Source organism: Amblyraja radiata, chromosome 5 (assembly GCF_010909765.2).
Source record: "Amblyraja radiata isolate CabotCenter1 chromosome 5, sAmbRad1.1.pri, whole genome shotgun sequence".
Taxonomy (NCBI): domain Eukaryota; kingdom Metazoa; phylum Chordata; class Chondrichthyes; order Rajiformes; family Rajidae; genus Amblyraja; species Amblyraja radiata.
Window position 1 is genome coordinate 66,655,550 of NC_045960.1, and position 15,023 is coordinate 66,670,572.

The 15,023-nt window shown below is 39.4% G+C and overlaps 1 protein-coding gene across 14 annotated transcripts in view; it reads left to right on the plus strand.

Moving 5' to 3' along the window:
- Positions 1-519: 519 nt before the first annotated feature.
- dnmt3a (DNA methyltransferase 3 alpha) overlaps positions 520-15,023 on the plus strand; it is a 420,321-nt gene continuing 405,817 nt past the window's right edge. For 13 of the 14 annotated variants that reach the window (XM_033021451.1, XM_033021454.1, XM_033021455.1 and 10 more), the window contains exons 1-2: positions 4,944-5,069; positions 7,531-7,669. In XM_033021451.1, the coding sequence (XP_032877342.1) occupies positions 7,610-7,669 (60 nt within the window). In that variant the 5' untranslated portion in view covers positions 4,944-5,069; positions 7,531-7,609. Of the gene's footprint in view, positions 538-4,943; positions 5,070-7,530; positions 7,670-15,023 lie in introns of those variants that run through there. The other variant, XM_033021452.1, reaches the window with a different exon arrangement.

Consider the following 15,023-nt stretch of genomic DNA (forward strand, 5'->3'; position numbering starts at 1 on the left):
GACGTTTTCCCACCAAATTCGTTCGTTTCATTTTTTATTTGTTTAGGCTTTTCTAAATTTCCCACATCACCCATAAACGAAAGATGTCAAGTATATGCACATTTCGGATGAACTCCACATTCAGAGATAACTCCCTAATTTGTTTTAATTTAGGTCAACCTTTTAAAAGTTGGGAGCAGATTCTAACGCGTAGCTTTCAAAGGGGTGCCATTAAAGAGGAAGAAAACGTACGTTAGAGATTTCAACATATGACACAATATAGAATCATTTTGTTTTAAAACGTCCTAAAAATCTTCATAAACTTATTGACGCTAACGTTGTACACGAAGATCACCATGAAGCACATCAGGGTGTAAGGTCTCTGGCTTTGTCTGATTCGGTTAGATCTAGCATTGAAATTTCACCGTGCGTTTATTTAAAAGACTCCATTTCCCCCATCCATTGGTGTTTCTAATAATTTTGCAATGAATTCACGGAGGGGTTTTTGCTCAGCCCGGTCGTGCGGCGAAACCTGAACACCAAAGGCTGGAGCTGAAGGTAATCGACAAAGCTGGGGATTTTCCACAACGCCATTTTCTACAATGTGACCCAGCTTTGCAAATCAGGCAAGAGCAGGTTCGGAGATATGCAACAATAAATGAAAGAGCGGGGCAGAGAGCAGACGGCAGGGGGAAAAAAGGGGGGATGGTAACGCCATCTCCCCGGGATGATACTAATTGAATTAGGCCACATTTTTAATTGGGAAGAGGGTTTGGAGGGGGGGGGGGGGTGGGCGATCTGCATTCTCCATCGAGAATAAGACATGCTTTTAAAAAATCCAGGTCTGGGGGAGTGGGGATGGAGAAATGCCTGGTTATTTCAGGGGTGTTTGGAATGTCACTAATCTTCCTATTCCCCAGGCCCAGATTATATAGAAATACTTGAATCTGCAGGGGGTGGGAGGGAGGGGGGAATAAAACGTCTTTGCGAATGTGTTTCGGCGAGTCAGATACGGACTGGGTCATGGATGAAAGTGGGGCTTGGCCTCAGGGGTGGTGACGTCTCCCGTCAGTTTCAGAAACAAAAACCCAAACGTCAGATCAGCCTCCCAAGCGTTCTCATTTACTGCGGCATTATATATATATATCTCTCTTAACTGGGCTCAGTTGGTTTTCTACTTAAAGGAGAAAATGCACGGCGCAGTTTTAAAAATACTGATGTAATAGGTGGAACCTTGCATTTTTAGACATATCGTTTCAATAAACGTGTTGTTAAATAATAACAATGCAGCCCACATAAATATGTTTTTCTCAACCGCAGAAAGAGCAGAAAGTATGACATCGCGTTTGCGAAGCAATTATCTAAAGTTAACACGTCAGTCTTCATTTTAAGAGCATATTTTTCAGTTAATCTTGATACGGGCCGTTGTTCAGAAACTTAACGTTGCGCTTTACGCAACACCAGTCCGTTTGCAGCACCTGACCTTGGCCTTTATGGGGGATGGTGGAGAATGAGTGGGACGGTGGTGAAGGGTGAACTAGTCCAAGATCGCCGGTCAGTTCAGGCTGCATTTCAGTTTTTTTGTTCTGCGATTCCATGCGCTACATGCAGTTAATTTAAGTGTGTAACAAAAAAGGTGTTAGAAGTTCCACGTTAGGGTTTCGAAGGTGTGCCAGTGATGCAATAGGAGTTGTTCGACATTTGTCCATTTCCAAAGTTATCGCCGTGACCAAATGTTTATCCGACCAAATGTTTAGAGAGTGCTTACATGCAGATCAAAGATTGCGACATGTGCAGTTGAGTTTTATGCCTTAACGAAGATGGCCCTTTAACGTGGCAGTGATCAAATAAGCAGAAGAGAATTCACCCATTGTCCGACCGCATGGCACTAAAAACAAGGTATAGATGGTGCCAATGTTCAGTCTAGAATCTCGAAAGGAAATTAAGCGATATTTCCTTGCTTATATTTGCAAAAAAAAGATAAACGAATTACAATTTACATTAATTAAATAAATTAATGTAAATAATATCTTGCAGAAGTTGTTTCCAAGTTATGACCTTTGAAAGAGAGCCACGGTTTGACCATTAGTTTCATATTCTTCTTCATATCAGAGAGGGTTTCAGGGTGCCCTCTGGGGATTGACCTACATGTATATGGCGACCACCTAATGTACTTCAGCGCCCCCTAACTTCCATAAGTACCGCAATTAAAGTTATGGAATGCACCTTGAGGTGATAATGTCTGCTTTTTTTGCAGGCTATTTAAGATGAATCACACTCTAATCTATGTTCATGCACTTGATAGCAAATTGCCGACAAAATCGAGATGAAAATTGACAAATCACAGACCTGCAGTTCCCAAAATAAGCACCGCTCCAGAACATCTGCAATGCGCAGCACCGATTTGAGCAACTTTTTGAAACCAGTCCGAAGTGTAAAAAAACTATGGAATATACATTTTCAAATAAACAGGTAGTTCTAAATGTGATTAATTGTGATTCGGCCATTGTGTTGAATATCAAATAACTCAAAGGTTAAATACGCATGTTTTATGTACATGTCCGTTACTGATCCAGGCATGTTAGAGCAGGAATTTTCTCACAACTTTTAAAATGACATCTCAGGAATCAAGGGTAAATAAGCAAGGTCATCGTATATGAACCACTATCTTTAACTACCTGCGCATGCATGTTTTGGGACCGTTCTGTACGTTGACGTTTTGCCATAGTTTACTGTAGTTCTAAATATACGTACACAGTCATTGTTACCATCTCAAAAACTCCATTAAACTCCACAGATGAAAAACAAACTCTTGGATTATTTTTCTCATGCCCTTTGAAGGGAATGTACACAGCTTTAGCTGTTCATGTCAAAGATGTGGTATATAATATCAAATATCTTTAATAGTTTTGAGTCAGATTATAAAATTGAAGCACTGCGGTGTGATGGGCCTACGAAGATACATATAACGGGTGTGAGCCTAGCTATTTATTGAACATGCATTTGTGGAGTGAACATTATTTTTATCCGATTTCCATAAAGTTTCTACAGATAGAATTACAGAACATCTCGTTCTACTAAATAAAAGCTATTTGAAGAACCAGCCCACAATTAATAAATATAGCCAACGAAGGGAGAGTTGTTGTGCATTCTAATGACGCTGGTTTTATTTGATACTACAATTTGAATAATGTCTCTATATGAATAAAGTATGCACTTTAATGTTGCAATAACTGAAACTCATACCCTTTTGGTATGTATCCAAAATAAAAAGCACAGTCGCCAAGTGTTAATGTTTGATAAGTTGTAAGTACTTTCCTAATAAAAGGAGAGGGAGCCTCGTCATGGTCAAAGATTTTACCCATAAATAAGACCAGCGGGTAAAATATGGAACAACAATCTTTGGTTTTAGGATGAGCATTCAACGCTAGTTCGTCACTGAGTCGTGGAGCTGTGTGTACAGAAACACGCCAACTTGCCTAGCCTGGCTGATTCCCTTTTAGACTGGTCTCAAAACAAATTGCATGTCTTAGGGAAACTGGAGCCAGGATTTCCATATTTTCTTTTGCAGGTATCGGAAAGCAAACTGGTGAAGTTGGTGGAGCTGCTGTCTCGCAGCGCCAGAGACCCCAGTTCGATCCTGACCTCGGGTGCCGTCTGTGTGGAGTTTCCACGTTCTCTCTGTGACCACGTGGGTTTACTCTGGGTACTCCGGTTTCCTCCCACATCCCAGAGACCTGCGGGTTTGTGGGTTAAAATTGGCATCTGTAAATTTTCCCGGGTGTGTTGGGAATGGATACGAAAGTGGGTTAACGTAGAACTAGTGTGAACTGGTGACCGTGGACTCGGTGGGCGGAGGGGGCTGTTTCCATCATCTCTCAACCACATTCTTCTTTCTTATATCGTTTTTCGAAACATAAGAACGGACACTCCAGTTATTGCATTTATTGAGATGTGTGGGGGGGGGGGGGGGGGGGGGGGGGGGACGTTTTCTGCCAACACATATAACAGCCCAAATGTGATTGTGATGAGCAGAGCAGATAACATCTGAAATGCGAAATACAGTAGTTATTATCCAAACGGAGACTGTTGGTCTGCAACATATCAGTCAATACAAAGACCAATAAATACTACGAAATTACTGTTAAATGCTAAAATAGATAATGTAACTAATCTCCATTCTATGGTTAAGATATTTAACTATATGTTTGAAAACAATATTTAATATTATAGTTTGAATGTACGGGTGTCAGGGGTTATGGGGAGAAGGCAGGAGCATGGGGTTGAGAAGGAAAGTCGATTGAATGGGCTGAATGGCCTAATTCTGCTCCTAGAACTTACGAATGCATATACCAAGTGGAATGGCTCACGATTCAACGTATAGCATTGATTTTTAAGTATGGTAATTCACGAGGGTGGCGTTTAGAGGGAAGAGTAGAGCAGCCATGATTGAATGGCAGATTGGACTCGATGGGCTGAATGGCCTAAATCTGCTCCAATGTCTCCTAAGGGTCCCGATCCGAAACAACATCTGTCCATTCCCTCCACAGATGTTGCCTGGCCCGCCGAGTTCCTCCAGCACTTTGTGTTTTGTTCTGTACTTCTTTTGTGTGCCTCTAGTTTCGTGACCTTCACGGATCTGTAATACAGAGGATTAACAGCACGTTTAAAAATAATAAGTTACTGACTTCAACTTACTGTGTCCATAGACACATGATGGAAATTAGAAATGTTAAAGTTTTAATTGGTGCCTGGGTATGATCAAACAAGTTTAGGCGGAATAATTAGAAGATACCATTAATTAAAATAATATGGGGTACACCGGACAGATATTAGTCAATTAATTTCTAGTCGTTTTAGGAGGTGCATTGCCAAGGCTGAGGTATTTGTGTACTGATGTCGAGGTCAAGGGATGAGAGAGTGAGAGTGCAGCGAGCGCTAAGTAGGTCGGGCTTTAGGACTGCGCGGAAGCCGTCTCTACCCGGTAGGACTCTGCAGTAAGTGTAGGGGACCTCAAGGAGGCCGCGCCGGCTGGGGAGGACGCTGGAAGAAGCAGCCGAGGAAAAGGTCCAGGCCTGGATTGGCAACGGGTAATTTACACTCCGATCACTATTAAACTCATCAGCTAATCAATATATTTTTCGATCTTCAACTTTTCGAAGGCGATTGCAAACGTAGGAGCAGTAAAAGATGGTGATGTTTTTCATTTTAACGGGGGTTGGGGCGGGTGTAGAGGTTTCATCAGAGCTCTCTGCAGATGTGTCCTCCTGTATATTTTAACGATTGTTCACTTTCACCGTGAACTTGGGAGGTTTGTATCGGGAGGGACTTCGTTCTCCGATTAAACGATGGAAGTGTCCGACACCTAAAAGATTCCTTCAATGCATTTAGTCGAGTCCGTGTGTGTGAATTTTTTTTTAGACTTGCATCGAACAAAAATGTAGCTAAGCCTTGGTACGTGTTAGTATTCACTGCAGCTAAAGCCGGTTTATCATCTGAAGCTTGGCTGTCTTCCAAACTCCACTTCTATGCTCGGTCTCTGGCACGTCTACTGCTCGCTTTCTAACAGCGCCGGCTGACCAAAATGGCATCAGATTCTCCAGCAGAGCAGCCCATTTGGAGATTTGTGTTTTGTTTCTGAGCAATAATAATGATCTCCGAGGATTATTGTAGCGCGAGTGGTCACGATGGACGTACCTTGCCCCACCTGCACGCAAACCTGGGTGGTGGTGCTGTGTGTGTCTGGTGTTGGGGGGGGGGGGGGGGGGGGGGGATAATGGTTGTTGAAGAAAAATAGATATAGAGTGCGCTTATACACATATTCAGATATAAACATCTGTCCCTGCTAAACATGTCGGTGCGTGTTTTATTTTTTGATTCCATAATGTCACTTTAATCTGCAACAAAGTGCAGCAGTTGCTACCTATATTACATAATCGATCCCCAATGTCTTCGGTGCAACCCATTTTCATGGGCGTCAGGATTCTGAGGTTTTTCCTTGTATTTACTTTTAAAGTTATTCTATTTTAGTGAATCAATTTCTTGCAATTGTACAAAATATAGTTAGTTCTGTTAACACTAAGATCGATCTGTTTGATGCAGTAAACTGCAATTGACCAGTAAAAAAGGGTCATCTGAATAATTTTGGGAATGTCATGATGTAAATGAACCCTTATGTCGTTATTTGCATTGAATCGGCCTATGAAGGTTAACCTGAAGTTTAAAGTCAGCAGACGCCATGTTAGCGAGCTATTCCCAATGATTGTAGATGAAGGACGGGGGGGGGGGGGGGGAGCAATGGAAGGCTCCAGAAAAGCTTTCTCACTGCCAAGTACAACATCACACATGGCAAATGCATGTAGGATTTTCCATAGCAACAGGTGCTCAGTCCATTATTTTGACGGGGCGTTATTTTTCCCCTCATCCTCCATCGTTTCTATTATTGTAACACTGATACACAGTGATCAGTTCTAGTACAGTCGGACCAGCTGAGGTCACCGTTTGTGAGTCAAAACACAAACTAGAGCTCTAATTATCAATCAGATCACAACTCAGTGTTTCGAGGAAACAGCTTGTATTCTTATTTTTGTTCTCTGCATTACTGGGGGGGGGGGGGGGCGTTATTTATTTGCCCGTTAACATACGATGGTTTCTATTTCAATTTCAGTCAAATTATTTTACTTTAGACATGCCAACCACAGCTGTGGCCGGTATCATTCTGGCTGTTCTTTTGAATCGCACGGATCAACACAAAAAGCCGAATCATTTTGGAAAACACTTAATCCAGTAATGTAATACGTAACACACAATACGATATGAACACTGCATATTTCAAGGAGATCAGGGAGTATCATTCGACTTTGTATCATTCAATTGTTCCCACATATTTGAAGACTAGTTACCGATCGAGCGATATATATGGACATATATGGATATGGATATATATTGGACGGGAGATTCTTGCCAGTGAGGTGTAGAAAGAAGGGAACCTGGGCGAATTTGAAGTGTTGCTGGCAGGCTTGACAAAGATGAGGGAAAAATGGAAAACGCTGACCAAGCGGAACGTGAGAATGAAACGCTGCTAATAAAATGAAAAGAAGAGATGCTTTCCAATCTGAAAAGGGTCCCTCTATCCTCTGGCCAAAGCGAGTAAGGCAACAAAATGCGTATTTTGGCACCATGTCAAAACCGCCATGTTATAACAGAGAGAGAAAGAGAGGAAGGGGGAGAAACTCGTTCAACGTGATAATGATCTGTTACGGACTTTATTTTTCCAAGGGAGGCATATACGACAATAATGTCCGGCCAGTTGTCCAACTGTTACGACCTGACGTTTAGTGACGATCGGTCCGATGCTTAATAGAAAACATGGTTGGCAACAACTGTCCAGCTCCTAACTGAACGCCACTGCCTGGAACGGCTATCATTTTCGCTAAGGTGGCAAGAGCCCCGAACTGCTAATATAATTGAAGACACTAAGAAATCGAGTCTTGCTTTTATTGTTTCAAAATCATCATTTGTTTCCTTTCTGTTTTGATTTTTTTTTTTCAGACAAGGGAAAGCTGAAAGACAGAAGGCACTTCTCCGCTTTATTATACATAAAATCTAGCAATCTATTAAATCTGATCCCATGATGCCGTCCAATACCAACACAAACCCTGCCCCGGATGAAGGAGTTGAGACGCAGATGGTAAGAAATGATTCTTTACGATTTGAGCACTTTGCACTTTCTTTGTTGTTCCCATGATAACAGGGTTGGTGCAGGTCGGCAGGACCGGGACCGATCTTCGCCAACTCTCGGCCATGTTCGGGCGACATCCGCTCGTTTCCTTTCCTTTCTGACTCTCCAACTGAATTCTTGCTCTGCTTTGGGACTGGGATCTTGCTGTTTGCACCTTGGCTTTATATATTTTGGGGGGTTGGTGGGGGTGGGTAGTGGTTGTGCCGACCTATCAGGCGTTGCATTCTGGGATTGTCGCATAGCGCAGGCGGTAATAAAAAAGTCAGCACCAACTCTGAACTCTTTGCACTCATGGGGAGGGGGGCGTGGAGGGGCTCTGCCGCCTCCTGTCCTCTCCTGTCCCCAGGGCCGCCCGGGAGCATCTCCCTCCCGCCCTCGCCTCGCCTCCCACCCGGTACGCGCGGGTCCCCGCGAGCCACGGGGGCTGGCTGCCTCTTGCACATCCGCGCACTGCTTTGAGTTGGCACCAAGGTCAAGTTGCACCAGATCAAAGGGACACAAGGGCCAAGTGCATCGAGTTCACGGACCTTGCACCTCCTCCTATTGATGGGAAAGTCACTTGGCCCCTCGGTTGATGAGCACCGACCACAGCATCTTGTCAACTGTCCGCTTTGCTCTGGGACTGCAAATCAAACTAAAAACCATGCCAACTTTCTTTCCATCATATCGGACGACTGACTGGTTGACCTTTAGAATGTAGGTTTTTAAAAAAGCTCTCTATCAAAAAATCTTGCTTTGAAGATATTAAACTGAAGGGTAACTTTGTGGGCTTGGGAACGGCATACAATCTTGAGATTAAAATGTAAGGAATAAGGGCTATAAAATTCAGTTGTTATTACAGAAATCTGGTTCCTCAAGTTAATAGGTAAGCTTAATACAAGAAATTAAAACACTATATTTTTTCCAGATTTAAACCGTAGGAAAATGATTGTCGATTGAGAATGGTCTTTAATACCCCCCCCCCCCTCCCCACCACCACCATCAACAAAAAGTTGGCTCCTGTAAGTGAGTTTCAAAGCATTTCAATCCTCTTAAAATGAGTTTCACTTTCAGTTGGTGTGGCACAAATAAGGATGGAATACAATAAATAACTCCTGACAGTAGTTTGAATAACTGATAGTCCTAGACCTTTATTATGAGTGAATTCTTGTGGACCTTGAACCACTTTCAAACAAGAATCATTTTTAAGCAATACTGAAAAAAAATGCAATTTTCAGTCACTTCCCTTCTCTCTTAAATGTCCGTGCACCATAAATAATGACTCTGGGTGGTGATGCTGCAAGTCCTGCCATTCGACGGTAAGTAAAATTGACGTTGGTCATCAGACGGTCTGATTTTTCCCTTCCTTGTTCAGAGATGTGTTGTGTTTCAGCTCTATATCTAGTTATCCTTCACTTAATTGGAAGCTCACAGTGAGTATTGATAAATGGTAGAATAAGTTTTCTTTCCATGTCACACAATCATGGCCATAAACTGCATGTTTCTGGGCAAGTTTTAATGGTATGTATATTAAAAAAAAACAATTAAATATATAATTTCAATCATATGCTCCCCTTTTGATTGTTCTAAATTATCGAAAGCCAGGAAAAAGAGATGATAGAAATGGATACCTTTTGAAGTTGCTGGTATATCTGCTTTTAACTTAATTGACCCTTTAGTCAAACTGCAAGTGGAAATTATTATCAAGTTATAACTGAAAAAATGAGATAACTAGAATCTGAGATTCTTTGCCATGATTCAATTTATCGAAAATCTACAGAGCATTATTTGATAATAAGACAAAATGTTTAAGTTTAGTTGTTTGACGTGCTGCAGGAAAAAGAGTACAATCTCCTAAAATACTGTTCAAATTGATTATTTTTATAACCTCTGTAGAGTTTGCATTAATCTGAATTCAAAAACCAAATATAAAGACAGAATCGCCATCCATAGTGAGGTGTTGCTCCATGAGCTTTATTAACAAGCTATCTCTATTCTCTGCCTAGTTGTCTCAATTTCTTTGCTTCTTGCACCTCACTGACTGACCCTGGTTTGTCTGTTCATCGATGTTTCTCCTTCTGACTCCTTGACAGGTTATCCTTGTTTTCTCTTTCTCTTTCCCTCTCTCTGAATCTTTGAACTCGCTCTGTTTGCATTTTGTAGGACTAGAATTCTTTTTGTAAATATATGCCTTCAATCATGCCCCTTCGTTGTTGTCATTCTGCTTACCATAAAGAAATCATCTATCTTACACACAATGCTTATCAACACAAATGCATGTGCATTAGCTCAATTGCTGCTGCTATTGTGACATTACAATCACAGCTGTTGCTGTTCCCATCTTTATCACAGTCCCATATTACATAGAATTAAAATATTACTCTTTTTTTCAAGTATGTTAGAAATGACTGATAACTGTCAAAATAAGCTGTTTTATTCTGTGCCACCTTCAGTGAATCAACCCTTCTGGGAAATAATTTAACATGCAAGTTATTCAACACAGATGCAGCCTTTGTGATACAAAGGCAGATGATCATGGCATTGACATGTCATTCCTTATAGTGCTCTACCACAATAAAACAAAGAGATTGGATATCATTTGAAATTCTTTTAAACTTTTCTGTTAAATTCATGGTCATTTTAAAGATAATTGAAATTGCACTGAAAAATCACTGCATCATGAAATAGTTACCGCATTTGGAATTTTGTGGAATCTGAATAATTTTTGCTAGTTATTAGTATTTGAATTTTTGCTGACATAGTCCAGTATTTTTACCTGTACATGTTTACATTAAAGGTGGTTGAATTGACTTGCATATGATTAATAGCCATTCACTTTGTTGTTAATAACATGGGGGTTTCATTAAAGTCATGCATATTCCATGCTTATTTGGAGTTACTTTGCATTAGAAAATTCATTTGAATTCATACTGGTAAAGAGGTGGGTGTAAAATCAAAGAGATCTTCACAGATTTTGCATACGTTTGGTGTTCTGAATATAGTACTTTTGGTTCAATTTGTGAACAAGGATCTTTAGAAAAAGTTGTTGGTGTTGCGTGTTAGTTTGATACTTCAGGTTGTGTAAATCTGAGCAGCTGAATGTTGGTTCATTCCCAGAAGGAATAAAGTTTTATTGATGTGATGTATTCACGGTGCTGACAAAGTAAATAGAATTGTTTGGAACAGTAAATAAAATTGTATCAGAAAATAATTTTCAAAACTTGGGCTGTCTTGGATCCATGCCTTGGTGACATTTAATAAAGGCAGCTAATAGTTTGGCCTTCGTTCAAATTTATCCTTTCAAACTTTGCTAACTAAAAGGTTATACAATAAATAATGTTGACAATAAATTCAGCTCACTTGCACAAAGTTCTGCTATTGCTACCTTGCATTGAAACCTTGCTTGTGCGGAGTGAAATATAACAGAAATGATGAAACTTGTAGCCAGTGGCTATGAAATAATGTGGATCTTGTTAAATATAATTTAGAAATTGAAACTCTTTGTTGTGCCAGAAAATAGAGTAAAACAATTGTACCTTGTAATAAGGAAGCAAGCACATTTAAATATCTGATTTTATTTGGATATTTTAATTTCCCAAAAAACATGATTAACCATTCAACTGCAACATTCATTTGGCAGGTACATCACCTTAAACCAAAAAGTATATATACTTCATGTAGTTGATTCCTCCAGTGGTGCCAATTAGCAGTTTATCTCACTCAACAGGTTGACCACATCTCCTTGACAACCCACAAGCTAGCGTCAGATGACTACCAAATTTAATGTCAAAGTTGACATCATATGCTCTTGGACCATTGTGACTTGTATCACTTTAATTTAATTTTTAAGAAATAACCAACAAGAAAATGAGTGGTCATTGATCAATTCAAGTAATTGTTGAAATCATTATAACTACCTACCTAAAACAAAAGTATACAGTAGTATACATGAAAACAGTGACAACAGTAAATTGGTAATTTTGGACAACTAAATTACCATACAAGATTAAATTTGGAGGATGCAGAAGTAATAATGACTTGCACCTAGTCAGTGATATGCATTATGACCATTTTTAAAAATGGGGTAAAGCTAGGGAGTTTTCATGAGACGTATCTCTCGTACACGATAAAGCAGAATATCTGACCATAATGCCTCTTCTATCTGTATGTGAAATGCTGTTCAATTTGGTTGTGTTTTTATTCATATATATTATAATTATTTAATTGGCTGTGAAGGACCTTGAGAATACGTTCATTTCTTCGTTAATTTTAATTGTTACCAGAAAGTCATATTTTGCATTTTGTAAAAAACATCTTTTTGTTATCCCAATTGGAGTAAATCAAGCTGGTCAACCAAGAAGTTCCTGTCAGGTGATATGGTTATGTTCAAATAATAACATTGCCTGCAATACCACATAGGTTTTTGTTTGATATTTACTAAGTTTTTGGTACAGAGAATATTGCTTTATCAAATTCATTGATCAGTTTCATTTAGCTTGGAATACAATGATTCACCTGCCCATGCATCTAAATTTCTCCCAGTGGTCTGAGTAAATTCTCCAATGATTCAGATGGGAATCATGTTGCAATTTCACTAAGGATATTACAATTAAATTCAAATGAGTGGCAGTACAATCAGTTTTATTCGTCACAATCAGACTTAGTATTACCCCATTGATGGCATCATCTCCCTTCAGTAGCTGCTCATAACTTCATGTCTCAGTAAAACTGCACCAGATCATTCACAACATGAATGTTTACAATTTATTATAGTCAGAAATACTTAACTTTGCTCAAATTTTAGTTTGTAACATCATACAAACTCATCAGTGTTTTTCAAGTTTCTGAGAAATGTACTTATTACCTTATAGAGTAGAGGTCGATAACTTCCTTGTGAAAAAACAGTTCTGTACCTTCAAGACAGAATTGATGAATAATGAAATTACTTAAGCTCGGCATCATGTTGAGTTGTTTTTTAAAACAATAAAAAAAACAACAATGACAAAAAAATGCTCATCTACTATAACAACATCTAAAAGATATTTGGATAGGTACATAGGTAGGAAAAGTCTACAGGGATATGGACCAAATGCGGGCAGGTGCAAATAGTGTATCTAGGACATCTTGGTTGGCATGTGGAAGTTGGGCTGAAGGGCCTATTTCCATGCTGCATGGATCTGGCATTGTGATTTGTAATTAATATCTAAACATTCCTCAGGTTCCAAGTACTGACCAAAAGGTATGATTATGATTTTAATTGTCAGATAAAAATGACCGTAGTGAAGATGCAAGCAGAAATGGAACATTTTTGCTTTATTCTTGCAAAAATGAGCATCTATCGATTGAAATATGGCTTTGATCTATGTTCATTGTATTTTAGCATCTCGTGTTTTATATGGTTATTTTCTTAATTTGTGCACTCTGTTGGCTTAGCATTCATGTTCAGAAATTAATTCACGATTAATGAATGCATTTATCAACCGTAATTTAAATGAGCATATAGGTGTTTTAACAAACATATACTAATAATTTATGAATACAGCCAATTTAGTTTCAAAAGCAACATGCAATAAAGCTGGCACACCGTTGACTTTCACAATATTTTATAGAATACCTTTTGACTTCAAAGTTTGTTTTTCTATCAAGCCAATGATATAATGTTGAAATAATGAATGAGTGAAGTTGTGAGTAGATTATCAGTAGAATTCTGTGTTTGGAATGTCTGTAGCATTTCTAATGGGGCCCCGAGCCTGTCTTGGAAGCCTGAAATTCTGTTATTAATTGAGATTCAGAAACTCGTAATTCCAACCTGAATAGGCACAGTGGTCTCGTAGCTTATAGCTCAGAGCATGCTTTGTGCCTGCAACTGACAATATTTATATATATGATTGATGGATACATGTATTGTTTGCTGAGCATGTTTCATCTGGTTGTTGATAAGCTCTATCCATTTTTCCAGTCCCATTTATCCAAAAATAGTGCTGTTCAAAACATGGAAGGAAATTATGAGCACTGAATTTAAATATATTAATTCTCCTAAAAAGATTATATTTATATGCCTGAACATTTTATTTTATTTTGAGGTTACAGGGAAAACTATCTCTACTGTACTTTAGCTCATTACCTTCCACATTGGTTGGTTATAACATCAGAGAGTTGAACAAATGAGAAGAAAATGAATGAGTAGGATTGGACAGGACAAGATCATGTGAGTCTTTATATCTCCTAATTAATTAAAAATGCCCACTAACAATGCATTCACAATATCCTGGAACTCAGAAACAAATGGGGAGATCAAAATAGTTAAATGCAGTACCTATAGCACAGTCTTTGAACAAAACGATGACACATCATTTTCTGTTACTGTCAACAACCACTGGACAGAAAGCAGTAACCTTACTCCATTGCCAGAAGTTCCAGCTGTTGAGATGGCAGATTGCATGAATATAAATATTGAGTGCTCAGTTTTCAGTCCATTAGTGCACAGCAGTTATCAGGGTTTATATTTCCTCTGTATGCAAATGAATGGTAATTCCCAGGAAATTATTATGCTATTGGAGACCAAATTCCAATTTCAGAATGTGATTACTTGAATCTCTGCCAGTCAAGAGAATTGTTCCATCAAACACTAGTTATATCTAATAGTGTTGCCTGTTCAGTGCAGTCAAACCAATTATCGGGACTAAAAAGTAGGTTTTAACAGTAATAAAGTTGTCCTGTGATGAATTACAGTGATGGGGTGAAACCCTACCAGATGCATTTGTTACATGAATGCCAGCATACCATAAATACCAAGATACATGAAACAACAACAAAATATTTCATATTCTAAATCTGTAGTTCTGTGTTTTACAGTGAGCAAAGCATGTACGTTGTGTGTAGCATTCTCCAGATACTCACAATCTAGAATCCAACTACCTATCAACAAATTATGGGTCCTATCTTTGGGTGGCAGCCAGCAAATTTCTTCCGTCAGTGCCTATAGTATGTTCAAAAATAATACGTCGTTTTTTTTTGTTAGAACACTTTATTTTGATGGTGTGACTTACCTTGCACATCAATTTTTAATTATTTGTTGCTTGATCAGGGTCTCTGGCAGCAGCCATGTCAGCAGCGCGTCAGTTTTTTCAACATTTTTTAAACTTTTTAGTATGTTTTAAAGTATGTGCTTAATGTTCCTTTGTGTGTTTTGTGTGGGGGGTGGTGTGGGGGGGCAAGGGGGAAACCGCTTCGGTCGCCTCCTCCATGGAGAGGCGACTTTTTCCAGGTCGCCTCCCCCGTGGTCTAACAACAAGGATCGGCGCGGCCTTTCCCGGAGACGCGC